Genomic DNA, 13,650 nt, shown 5'->3' with positions numbered 1-13,650 from the left:
TCATCATAGAACCACTCTAGCGTGCCAGGTAGGGTGGGGGTGAACAACTCTTAGCCATCTTTGTCTGTCCAGAAATGCCTCCTCTCTCATCACTGACTGCCAAATCCCTCCTCTTCTCTCCACATCATCTCTCAGTTGGTGTAGCCATCTCTCTTCCTAGGTCTTCTCACTGGCATTCTTCCTTCAACTGTTCTTTCTAGGCATGCACGTGGTGTTCTTGTGTCCGGCATTCACTTTACATGTCCATAAAATGTTTGTCTTGAAGTCCTTAGCTTCTCTTCAACCGAGCTCACTTCCAGTTCCATTCTGATATCATTTTTCTTCACATGGCCCTTGCGAGTGGATTTGTGTGTGTGTGGGGGGGGGGGCAGTTTGTAGAAACTTCATTTCACATGCTTGCAATTTGCCAACTTCTCCCTCTTTCAGTGGACATGTTTCTAGACTGGGCACAAAGTATGACTTATGCAGAGTCATCTTGGTTCTCATGGGTACTCTGTTATCCGAAAGTAGATGTCTCACGAGGTTGTAGAAGTTGGAACTGCTAGCCACTCTGTTTACTATTTACCATCAGATAGTTCCTCAATTATAATCACATAGGCTGAGTGGACCTTGAATCAGCTCTCAAATCCAGGTAAAAATTCCTGACCTGGCCGGAAATCGAACCCAGGGGTTCCAGGTAAGAGGCAAGCATGCTACCCCTACATCGCAAGGCCAGCCTATGTTAAAAATACTGCACATAAATATGGTGATCTGGGCCAATGACCTAGATGTTAGGCCTCTTTAAACAACAAGCATCGTCATCAAATATGATGACAAGTGCAAGAATTCTCTGTTAAATCATAAACACTTGTTTAATTAACTCATTGACCCCGAGCCACAGAACCGTTCCGTGCTTCGTCTTGGTGGACCAAATGCTGGACCACGGAACTGTTCTGTTGTCTTACTTTACTATATAATTCAAATTTTCATCAAGAGATGGCAGAGTGAGTTGCAGTTGTGATTTGTGTAGGGACTATTTTTTTTTTTTTTTTGCAATGTTACATGCTCTTTGCCAATATACAGTATATTGATAGTGTGCTTGGTAATATTAGTTTTTTAGTGGGCTATCTCTAGATTTTGAGATTCGGTTGTAAACAAGATGGCTGCCAGTAAACAACTGAAATTTACCGATATATAACCCCTTTTAGAAAGTAATGATGATTAGGAATGTCATTTTTCAATGAAATTAGTAGTAATATAAGTAATAGTGTGAGCAATGATCCTGAAAAATAAATAGATGTGGAAATCTAAGAGGAAGTGCAAGGAGAAGACTGTGTTACAGCTCAGCAGGCGGACCGAGTACGGACCTGCGATGCTAATAAAATAAAATTATTTTAATGTATTCCTTGTTCCGCAGTTCGTGGTATGAAAGCTATTTATTTTCATGTATATTTAAATCTTCAGTGGTCTTGTAAGTAAGAAATTTCTCATGATATGAAGCAACACTATATCTCCTCCAAAATAATCCCAGCTCCAGTGCAGTTTCAAACCAACAAATATGCAGGGCTCAATGGGTTAATACAAAAGGAGATGTACATTTTCATGCGGTTTGAAGTTAAAGAACGAGTGCTGTTCAATGGAATGGGGCTAAAGTATATTTAAACATGCAGCGTTTTTAACATGAGATTCCTTTTTAAGAGACATTAATTTTAAGAATTCTTAAGAAAGATAAATTATTTTGATGTGTATTGATTTTGAGATGACATTCCACATTTTTCATGAAACACTAATTTTAAGGATCCTCATGATGGTTCAATGAGCCTCCGTAGCTCTGACGGCAGCACGTCGACCTCTCGCCGCTGGATACCGTGGTTCAAATCCAGGTCACTCCATGTGAGATATGTGCTGGACAAGGCGGAGGCGGGACAGGTTTATCTCCGAGTACTCTGGTTTTCCCTGTCATCTTTCATTCCAGCAACACTCTCCATTCTCATTTCATAACATCTATCAGTCATTTATACAGGATGAAGCGAAATTCACACACTCGGGCGTCGCAGTGCAACTCCTCACATGCCAGCAATTAAAAAAATGTCCCTCACAAAAGTTCGTCCTGCGAGTATATCAGGCAGAAAAACAACGTTAAAGAGTGGCAATCTGGCAACACTGTAACCACATGTACGGTAAGTACCTCTGTCACCAAATATTATCCGTGCTGTACAGTTGGTGCAGTGGATATAGTTTTGGGTTGGCATGCAGGAGGTCAAGGGTTCAATCCTGGGTTGAGGCGCAATTTTTTATTTGCTAATTTCCATCGGACATTACATACTGTAATACAGTAAGACACCGTACCTTAGGTCACATGTATCCTACATTTACAACATTTTGTACCGCTGAACACAAATACTTTGCTAGGCCTACTGGTAATGTAAGGCCCTAACGAAATGTAATGAGCCTAAACGAGACAAGAATAACAGTTGGTACTAATCTGTGAGGTCCACCTCTGTGGTGTAGTAGTTAGTGTGATTAGCTGCCACCCCTGGAGGCTCGGGTTCGATTCCCAGCTCTGGCACGAAATTTGAAAAGTGGTACGAGGGCTGGAACGGGGTACACTCAGCCTCGGGAGGTCAACTGGGTAGAGGTGGGTTCGATTCCCACCTCAGCCATCCTGGATGTGGTTTTCCATGGTTTCTCACTTCTCCTCCAGGCAAATGCCAGGATGGTACCTAACTTAAGGCCACGGCTGCTTCCTTCCCTCTTCCTTGTCTATCCCTTCCAATCTTCCCATCCCCCGCAAGACCCCTGTTCAGCATAGCAGGTGAGGCCGCCTGGGCGAGGTACTGGTCATCCTCCCCAGTTGTATCCCCCAACCCAGAGTTGAGAGCTCCAGGACACTGCCCTTGAGGCGGTAGAGGTGGGATCCCTCGCTGAGTCCGAGGGATAAACCGACCCTGGAGGGTAAACAGATTAAGAAGAAGACTAATCTACGAGACCATTGGAGGAGGGTACAAAGAAAACAGGGTTCGCATCTAGTATATGAAGTGGTGCAAATAAATTCACGCCGACAATTGTTCGTCCATTTCTAGGAACGTAGTATGTAAGTGCAAATGGTTTCTAGAGGACCCTCTGTAATCGCTGTTGATGATTAAGTTGCCAGATACCATACCACCTGAACTACATTTACGAAATAAAAAACATACGCTTCAACCAGGATCGACCCCTCGACCTCCTGCATGCTAACCCAAAATTCTTCCCACTGCAAGAACTGTACAGCACGAATAATATGTGCTGGCAGAGGTAGTTACCCTACATATGGTTACGGTGTTGCCAGATTGCCACTCTTCAACGCCCTTTTTCTGCCGGATATACTCGAAGGACGAACTTTTGTGAGACATTTTTTTATTGTTGGCATGTGAGGATTAAATTGAAATAATAAATAAGGTAGTTCAACCTATTCAATACAAATAAATCGGTTGAACTACCTTATTTATTATTACAATTTGCGATACATTTCAATACGGAACATCATGACATTTTTATCTTTAAATGGCATGTGAGGAGTCGCGCTGCGACGCCCGAGTGCACGAATTTTGCTTCATCCTGTGTATATCACTCTGGGAGTGGCGACCCCATCGTACTAACAGCCTATATATGCCTCATTCATTACATCCCTGACCTGGTCAATGACTGGAAAACAGGTTGTAGATTTTCATTTTTTCCTGATGGTTCAAATGTTGTAATGTATATTTTTAATGGAGGTCTTTTAGTTTGTATAAGAATGATTATACTTCACCATTAATTACTAACAGCTGATAATTGCTTAAAACAAACCACAACATGTACTGACCAATTGTAACAAGTCACGAGAAAAACAAAGTATTTTGTAACTCATATCTGTCGATACAAATCACAATGACATCTGTAACGATTGAAAGAAATCTTTGTCTCTTGTACTGTAAGGATCCTGATTTGATATTTCTCCAATTCATTGACCACCTTTAAATGCTTACCAGCTCTCAAAAGGATGTTCACGTTCATCATCCCAAAGAAAGGTTTCTTCTTTGTCCTATGTTACAAGGCAAGGGATCCTCCGAGTGATCCCAACATGACAGTACAATGCCCCCAGAATCCCATTATCTGTTAAGAACAGATTGTGACTGGCCCTGGATTTTACCAACTGGGGTAGTATCTTGTAATTTACAGCTGATCCTAACCTGGGTTCAGAAGCGGCCAAGCCGCCCTTATACAGGAATAGATGCTATAGCTGCTCTTGATACATTTTATTCATTATTAATCCCCAACTGGGTTGCCTTCTCCATCATCTCACACTGTACTGAAGTCCATCTTCTCCAATGTAGAAGCTGTTGAGGAATTTTAATTTTTTTAAAATTTTACTTTATGGCCTACATTGGACCACTAGTCAATTATACAAAGGATTTTTTTTTACTTCCTATCAGCCCACTATTTCTTCAATCTGAGAGATGATGATAATTATATTATTATTATTATTATTATTATTATTATTATTATTATTATTATTGACAAACTTCAATCACAGAGGTTTCCAAGAAAATCTGAAACTGAATGACAAGGACTGGGGAGAGGAAAGAACACAGAATATGTATGCAGGAGAACTGGGCAAAAGATACAGAACATGGACAAACATGGTCTTTGGTTGGCCAAAAATAATATACACAAGAACCTCGTTTATCCGGATGAAGTGGGACTGCAACTAATCCGGATTGTCAAAAATCCGGAAAAACTAAAAAAACAAATACAGTACATGTTATACAATATCTATATAAATAAAAATGAATCGCTAAATGTGTTGCTAAGTGCAAAACTCAGGAACGGCTGGACCAATTCGGCTAGTTCTTTTTTTCAAAGATTCATCGAAGTCCGAGTAAAGTTTTTACGAAGAGAAAAATTGAAAAAATGACAGAAAAAATGCAAAAACCCCATTTCTCCTTTTCCATTCAAACTGTTCGTCTCTCTTTCCTTCTCCCACGTTTGCCCTTAGCGCTGTCCTCCTCTAATCCATCGCATTTGCCAAATGCCCGTAAATCTGAATGTTATCGGTTAAAATGGGTGAATATCGGATTGCGTACAAAATTTCAAGCCACATTTGATGCTGTTAACAAAAAAAAATTTACAAAATAATTGAGTGTGAAAATGTTAATATAATGGAATGTTACCTCAAATTCAAAATCTTCATTGCATAGAACTTATCATGTCATAACTCCTATTTTATATTCACTATATTTGTAATTTTATCATTGCTGGTAAAGTATCATTTCAGCTCGACGTGGATAAGTTTGTTTTTACATTTAAATGATAAGAACATGCACTATTTGTGTTTCTTTTCAGTCATGTTCAGATATTTTTATGTGCAGGCCCAAAAAAGTCAGTCGCTGGCCAACTTCTTTGCTATTGGATTTGCATGGGGGGGGTCAAAGCGAGGCAAATGGTCTTCAGATATGGTAGTTATTTTTAAAACAAACAAACCCCAAGTTCTTATTTCGCTTAGTTCTCAGTTTGTGACAGGAAGAATATCTCCTTGGATTTTGGTTTCACGCATGAGGCAGGCTGTCTGTCTGTCTGCCTTGATTGCCGGTACAGATCTCCCAAACATACACTCTCCAGGCAGTCCTGGGGCAGTCATTGAGTGTTTGCAGCATTAATCTTGAAAACCCATGTTTCTCGCATGACCAATTATATGTTGCCTGCTCCCGTGTTGGAAAACCATCAACTTGTTTGTTTACGCGCCAGGCAATCAAACAAAAAATATCGTGTACCTTAAAGCTTTACAATGAAAAATATCTTCATAGTGTTCATTGGAATCAGTGTTTTCTATAATAGTTAATTCCTACGAAGAAAGAGGGGTAACTTTAGCCACATTATCTTCACGCCATCAACTTATCAAATTACTTGATTTGCAACGGGGGATAATTATGACTCTCTGAGGGGTTTGAAGATCTGCTGAACAGTTCCCATTTACGTTGCAGTCAATCAGGGTAATTTCTGTGTAGTGATTTACTGTGATCTATTTGAGCATTTCCTTATTCACAATCAAGATATTAATATTGCAGGTAATGAAAACACTATTTTCCAGTAGTTTGTTAGAGTACTAACTTTTGGCAGCAGTAGAAAATTAACTCATTTGATGTTGATAATGTAGTCATTTGCATTATTCTGATTTTGCGTGCATGCAGTACAAACAGAATTGCAGTTCGTTCCATTGTCATTTATTTTTGACAGATCGACGTCTGTCGGGTCAGCTAGTATTAACCTAAGTTGTACAGTAATACCTTTTTCAATTGTACAAAAAATATAAGAACACTTTTCTTACATTTACGACTACATTTTATGCACTAAAATAATGTGTGAGCTTTCTGTTTTACATTTGTATAGCCTTTGCGTGCAGCACAATCACAAAGACGTTTTACTAACATCAAATCTGCCAGTGTGGTTTCGTTTCAGTCTGGGATTATAAATAGATCATAAGTTTGTCCAGCTGCATTGTTGCATCCCCACAAGTCATTGTTTCTTCTGATCGACCGCCGGTTTCATTATCGAATTCACCATCACTACTCTCGTCATTACCTGCCAAGGAACAAGGGGCAATCATTTATTCATCTGTTATTATGCCGTAGCCTGAATTATAGTAATTTTTCAACCAGTCATTTACGTCGTTCACATCTACATCCGAGCATCCAGGAATGTGTGCAAATGTGTCGAGGAACTCAGAAGAGTCCACGGTTTCCCATTCTCAATTCCAGGCTAATGCCGGGGCGGTATCTTTGATAGACTGCGGCCGACTTACTTCCAATTCCTGTTCTTAACTATCCTTGGCATAAAAGACACTTAGGAAGAATTGACCCCGGAAAAGAAATACTGTAAAAGTAAAAATATTTTTTTAAATTTTAGATCCGGATAAACTGGAGATCTGGATTAATGAGGGCCAGATAAACGAGGTTCTAGTGTACTATTATTTTCAAGTAATTAAGAAAACCCATTTCTAGCCCAACTGCAAGTAAGGTCAGAAAATAAATTTGTATGAAAACAACAAAACTAATTTTATGATGTATACATACTTCTTCTTCCAAAACTCAGAAAGAGTTTCACTGAAGAGAAAACCCACGATGATTGTAAGCATCAAGGCCTGAGACAGGAGACCCACTCGAGACTGGTGCAATTGGGACATGTCAATCTTAGGTTGTAACACTGGAACGTTAGAAGTATCAAATAACTTGGTAGCAGCTGGGTTCAGGTTATGTCTTTCTCCTTCTGGAGTCCTGTTGCTTGCTGCAATCGATGTTACTGCTGCTTCATGGGTGCTTAGGAAACCTCCTCGAACCTAATGCAAAGAACACTCCATCTCCATTCATACGGAAATTAGTTTTACTACTATACAAAATATTATAACTATGATTTCCTTCAGCAGTGAAATATTTGGAAAGAGAGAACATGATTTAGCTGGTGATAGCATTCTTTAAATACATTCTGGAGAAGAATTTATTGGTATTCTACTACATACGTATTGGAGAAGGATATCCTCAAACCAAAAAAGTACCAACTTACTATACGTCACTTAAAAAGCTTTTCAGTCTGTCGAACACACAAGTTAAATATTATACGATGACATACCTGGCAAAAAAACAAAATAAACACCACAACATTATTGAACAAGGAATAAAAGGAATAAAAAATAATAAAATAAAAAATAAAATAAAAATACAGACTAAACAAAGAATGACATCTTTCATTCTACAAAGAACATCATCAGATTCTATCAAATCACACTCAAAGAATTAAGAATATTTATTTCTGTTTAATACTTAGGGACTTGAAATCTGGAACTTACCTTAATGATGTCCTCCTTTGTCTCTACTCCAGCATTTACTGCAAGGTTTTTGCTCTGTCATTTGCATGGGTCCAAATGGTTGCAGTCCTATTTTTGCCACGTCATGCCCCTCTTCTTGGCTACGTCAATGACATGCTGTGTCTTATTATTAGCGCTTCCTTCAGTATTGTTGTTGCTACTACTACTACTTTCCTCATATTTCAATCCTTTTTGTAAACTATGCATGGGTTCTTAATAATCATCCAATGGGCTGCCTATTACACCAATAATTTTCGTTATTTCACTTTTGCGTACTTTGACTCTTTTGGAACAGTACATTTGAGTTCATTTAGATTAATCTCCCTTGGTATGTCTTCTGATTCGAGTATCTTGTTAAATAGCGTAGTGATGAATGGGGTTATGTCTTCTTCACCCCATTTCAGGAATTCATTGTAGATTCCATCATCGCCTGGGGATTTTGCATTCTTTGCTTCCCTTATGGCTGCTCTTACTTCACTGGGAAGAATGGGTGGTATTCCTTCCTCAATGTCCTCTTTTGGCGTCTTATGACACTGTGTGCCATTTTGGGAATTACTTGTATATAATTTCCTGTAGAATTCTGTCGCTTGTGTCACTATCTGTTCTCTCTTGGCTTGTCTTTTACCATTACTGTCTTTCACTCCCAGTATCCAATGTTTGTCCGGAGTTAATTCCTTTCGAATCTTCTTCATTGATTTTGTATTTTCCATGATTTCTTTGACTACTTCCGTGTTGTGGTCTCTGATGTCTTTTCGGATTTCCCTTTTCGTTTGTTTATTGATTTTTGTATATTCCAGCTTTGTGCGTTCATTTTCTTTGGCTTGTGGTTTCAGACGTTCTCTTTCTTCGATCAGTCTTTTAGTACTATCCTTTAATTTTATTCTATTTCTTCTTCTGTTTCCCGGTGTCGAAGATTGCTTGACTGAGAGGGATATGCAGTTTACGAGCTCTGTATAATATTGTTGTGCCTTCAGGTCTGTTTGTTGACTAAGCTCTTGGAGGTTGTGTTGTAGTGCTTTTGTGTATTCTGTTCGATCTGTACTTTCGGGGTTTGGGGTGGTCTTGTTGAAGTAGCGTCTCTTTTCCTTCTTTATTCTCATTTTCAGTCGGACCATTCTGTGGTCTGTATCGAATTTTAGACCATTGATTACTTGGATGTCTTTTACAACTTCTAGGCTATCAGCTAGGATGTAGTCTATTTCATTTTTGGTTTTTCCATTCGGAGCGATCCACGTCCATTTACTTTCCGGGTGTTTCTTGTAGAAGGTGTTTACAATTTTTAATCTTTGTCCTAGTGCAAACTGTATGAGTCTGTCTCCCCTTTCATTTCTTGTTCCATATCCATAAAGTCCCATGGGTTCTTCGTCTTCGTATTCCTTTTTCCCTACTTTGCTGTTGAAGTCACCAATTACGAATGTTCGGTGTGCTTTGTAGTCTGTTAGAGTGTCTTCTAGAAGCGTGTAGAATTCTTCGATTTCTTCTTCTGTGCTTGCCTCTGTGGGTGCGTATACCTGGATTATTGTGATTTTGATGTTTGTTATTATTAGGGATAATACCATGATCCTCTCTGAGATTCCTCTTATTTCCTGTATATTCTGTTTCAAATGGCTTTTAATTATGAAACCTACACCTTTTTGTCCTCTTGTTTCTCCTATGTAGCTAAAAATGTTGCCATTTTCTTTTTCTATTATATCTTCGCCGTATTGTCTGACTTCGCTGAGGCCCAGAATATCGAATTTTATGTTCTTGAGTGCATTTTGGAGTTCCAGTTCCTTGTCTTCAGTTCTTAGGGTTCTAACGTTCAACGTAGCTAGTATTAATTCGTCCTGGTTGCGTGTTGACTGTTTGTGCTCTGAGGTTTGCAATTTTACTTTCCCCCGTTTTTTTTATTTATATCATCCCAGTGTATCCATTGGCCGTTCAGCATTATTTTCTGGTAACCCACCTTCACATCACTGTTACCCTTGTCCCTTTCTTCCTTAGCTTTCTGTCTGAGCGATGCTTGGATTGCTCTCTCATTTCTGGTGAGGTCATCATCTATGTAGATATCTTGTCCCCTTAGTCTGTGTTTGTTTTTGACAATTTTTAATTTGTCAGAAAAGTGTTCAAAACTGACCTTCACTATCCCTCTATTATTTTTGTCCTTGCCCACGTAGGTTGTATTACTTGCTGTCACTCCTGCTTCTACTCTGTCTATTATTTTATTGATTTTGTCCTTCAGTTCGTCTTTTCTGCCTTCTTCACAAGATAGTTCTTTGCTCTTGATCACTATATTGTTTCTCTTTTCTCTTTTTGCCCTCTGTTCTTCTCGTTCTTCTAGAATATTTATTCTTTCTGTTAGTGCGTTTATCTTTTCTTGTGTTTTGTTGTTTGCATTGTTGATTTTCTGTTCTAATGCATCGTTTACTTTTTCATAGTATTCGTCCCTTTTTCCGATTTCGTTCTTTATGCGTAAAATTTCTTCTCTTGTTTCTTGTTGGAAGTCTTCACTTTGTTTTCTCAGATTTCTTAATTCTAATAATATTTCAGCAAACATACCCTTAATATCATTTCCTTGGTCTTGTACGTCGACTGCGGAATCCTCTTCTCCAGAGCTTTCCGAGAGTGGTATTTTATTGATACTTCCTTTGTGTTTTGTGTTTTTAGTTGCAGGTTGTGTTTTGGGCGGCATGGTGTCTTGTTTGTGTTTTAGGTATTTTGTGAGATGATCTTGTTTTCCTTTTGTCTTCTCGTGAGGCTTTGGTGTATGTTTAAAGTTATCCTTTAGGCGTGATAGCTTTCCTATTCCTTGGCGAGATCCTCAGTTCTTGTTGATAACAAGTTTTCACGGATGTGGTGTTCTAGTCTATGTGTGTGGTCTGCAATTGGTCTCCCTTCGCTGTCTTACTTTCGACTTGACTTCACCTCTATCGCAGCGACGTGTTTTCTCTGACATATGAAAGTCCTTTTGGTTTATTTTGGGATTATCTGACTTCTTTACAGTTTTTCTCGGACACCATGCCTGTAGGTACTAACCTTATCGTAACTGCCGGCGCCGAACAACAGTCCACATTCGCAGACTAGCCACTAATACTTATATCACTTGTATCACTTACGGGATATTCAACAATAATTACCACTGTAAATTTTACGTGGAGTCGAAGTCGAAGTCGAAGTCTGGGTAGCGCATGTTGGCATTTAGATATTGCAATCAGTTTATCTTGATCTCACACCAGGGGATGTCAGTACATTTAGCACCATTTAAATCCATTTCAGTTCTAAGGGAGTTGGATTTTAAGCGCGTTGTGCGTCGTTGCTCATATACGTTAAATATCGTGTAAATAAAGCTGAACGTCCCTATACACAATACCTAACGACTGCCGTTTAATTTTATTTTACGCTGACGATGTACAGTTCCCTGTCAAAGTATGCGATAAGCTGCCAGCTTTGTCTAACCTCACTGATGGGATTCTACCATACCTCAGCATAACTGTGCATAGATTGAGTAGTTATATACTTCATTCTCCACTCGCCACCAATTGTACATCAGATTCTTACCACATGGCACACTGACATCAGTAACTACGTCCAATCCACTGGCCTTACCTGAAGAAATCCCCAATTTTCCAGAGCAACACTTTCACACGTTCATTACCGCCATTACCAGTCGGCGGCAAGACATACCAAGGGAGTGGAAACAAAGCACCATCATACTTCTGCACAAAAAAGGAGCCAAAGACGATATCAATAACTACAGACCTATCAACCTAATTGTAAATCTTTACAAACTCTTCATGAAGATCCTAACTAAGAGAATGGCGAAGACACTAGATGAACAACAACCAGTGACACAAGCAGGTTTTAGAACAAATTACAGTACATCAGACCACCTACAAGCAGTGAATCAACTGATCGAGAAAACACAAGAATTCAATCTGGATGTATATATAGCATTTGTGGACTACAATAAAGCATTCGACTCCGTAGAACGGGAATACGTTTTAGAAGCACTGAGCAAACAAGGGATCCAGAACAAATACATCAGACTCCTGGATAAACTCTACGAAGGCAGTGAGGCCAGAATAAAAACAGAAAGAGAAGGAAAGAAAATCAAGATAGAAAGAGGAGTTAAGCAAGGGGACCCTCTCTCACCAAAATTATTCACGTGCTTACTGGAGAATCAGTTCAGAAAACTAGATTGGGAAAACAAATACGGCATTAAAATAGATGGAGCAAGACTAACGCACTTACGATTTGCAGACGACATCGTATTGGTGGCAGAGCCGGCAACGGAGCTAGAACAAATGATAATAGAATTAGACAACATCAGCAAAGAAGCAGGCCTGACAATGAATCCAAGAAAAACTAAATTGATGACTAATGCACTGGAAACTCCAGTTAGCGTAAACGGAGAAATACTGGAATACGTAGAGGAATGTGTATACCTTGGCCAGAACATATCATTCTCAAACTGTTCAGAAAAAGAGGTCAAACGGCGAATAGGACAAGCATGGAAGAGGTTCTGGTCTCTAAAGTTCATACTGACAGACAAGACTCAGAAACTCACCCTTAAAGCTGAAGTCCTAGAAAAATGTGTGATACCAGTCCTACTATATGGATGCCAAACCTGGGCGCTAACACTAAAACAAAGGAAAATGATCCAGATATGCCAGCGCAAAATGGAAAGAAAAATACTCCAGGTCACATTGAGAGACAGAATACGGAACGAAGATGTACGAAGGAGAACCGGCATGAAGGACGCTCTGACGACAGCCGATCAGTTAAAGTGGAAATGGGGAGGACACGTAGCGAGACTGGAGCAAAATCGATGGACCTACAAAATGACAATGTGGGATCCCAGACAAGGAAGACGAAACGTGGGAAGGCAAAGAACTAGATGGGCAGACTGGTTTGCAAGATGGGGAGGAAAACAATGGACAAGAACAGCAAAGATAAGGCAAGAGTGGAAAGAGTTGGGAAAAATTGTGTGCAGAGATCACTGACCTTACGGGATACACCTTTGCTCAAGCCCTGTAATAACATAGGTCGATCAAGACACATATTATAGATATTGTGCAGCAGTGAAATATGCAACAGTGCACTTCCGCAAAGAGACCTGGAGATCACCTCTCTGATCACTACGGCATAATACAGTAAAATTGATAAAAGAGGTTTTTATGAAGTGGTGAATATAAAATTATCATCCTCGCGTACACTGCGGAAAGAAGCCGAGCAAGTGTAAAATATGTTGAAATACGCTCTCAGGACAGAGGTGAAGAATACAACATACAATTGTACGCTTCGACGAAGAGGATACCGTGATGGTCATCTTCTGTGCACTCGGGAGAATGGCAAGACGAATGTCAAACAGATAAACGTTTGCATGCAGTAGTGACATGAATAACTCATCACGTAACACATAGTGGAAGGAGGATATGCACTTGCAATGTATGTCAGGAGAATTTCAACGGAGGATAAGGTCAAGAAATTACCAGAAAAGTCTACAACATTCGGAGAAGAAGCTAGGCAAGAACGAAGAGTGCAAGTTTACGCCTTTACCTAGAAACAACCTGAACCCTCCCTGGGATAAAAGTGTACACCTGTCATTTATGCAACAGTGCGTTTTCGCGAATTGTTTTTCCAGAAAAACACAATTGCATTCACTCGGGGGTGAGACTACACAAATGTACAATATGTGGTAATATGTTATCATGAAAAATCTACAGATTAACCAATATAATAATGCTCTTCAGGACCTGCTCACCTGATGAGCTAAACTGAGCACTGTCCCTGCATTGCAGGAGGCCATAGCC

The 13,650-nt window shown here is 39.5% G+C and overlaps 1 protein-coding gene across 9 annotated transcripts in view; it reads right to left on the bottom strand.

Annotated features, from left to right (window-relative positions):
• Positions 1-13,650, bottom strand: part of LOC136866529 (uncharacterized) — a 300,340-nt gene that overhangs the window by 85,160 nt on the left and 201,530 nt on the right. For all 9 annotated transcript variants that reach the window (XM_067143584.2, XM_067143577.2, XM_067143580.2 and 6 more), the window contains one exon: positions 7,071-7,333. In XM_067143584.2, the coding sequence (XP_066999685.1) occupies positions 7,071-7,333 (263 nt within the window). The remainder of the gene's footprint in view (positions 1-7,070; positions 7,334-13,650) is intronic.

Source organism: Anabrus simplex, chromosome 3 (assembly GCF_040414725.1).
Source record: "Anabrus simplex isolate iqAnaSimp1 chromosome 3, ASM4041472v1, whole genome shotgun sequence".
Classification (NCBI taxonomy): Eukaryota; Metazoa; Arthropoda; class Insecta; order Orthoptera; family Tettigoniidae; genus Anabrus; species Anabrus simplex.
This window is presented reverse-complemented; position numbering and strand designations above follow the sequence as displayed.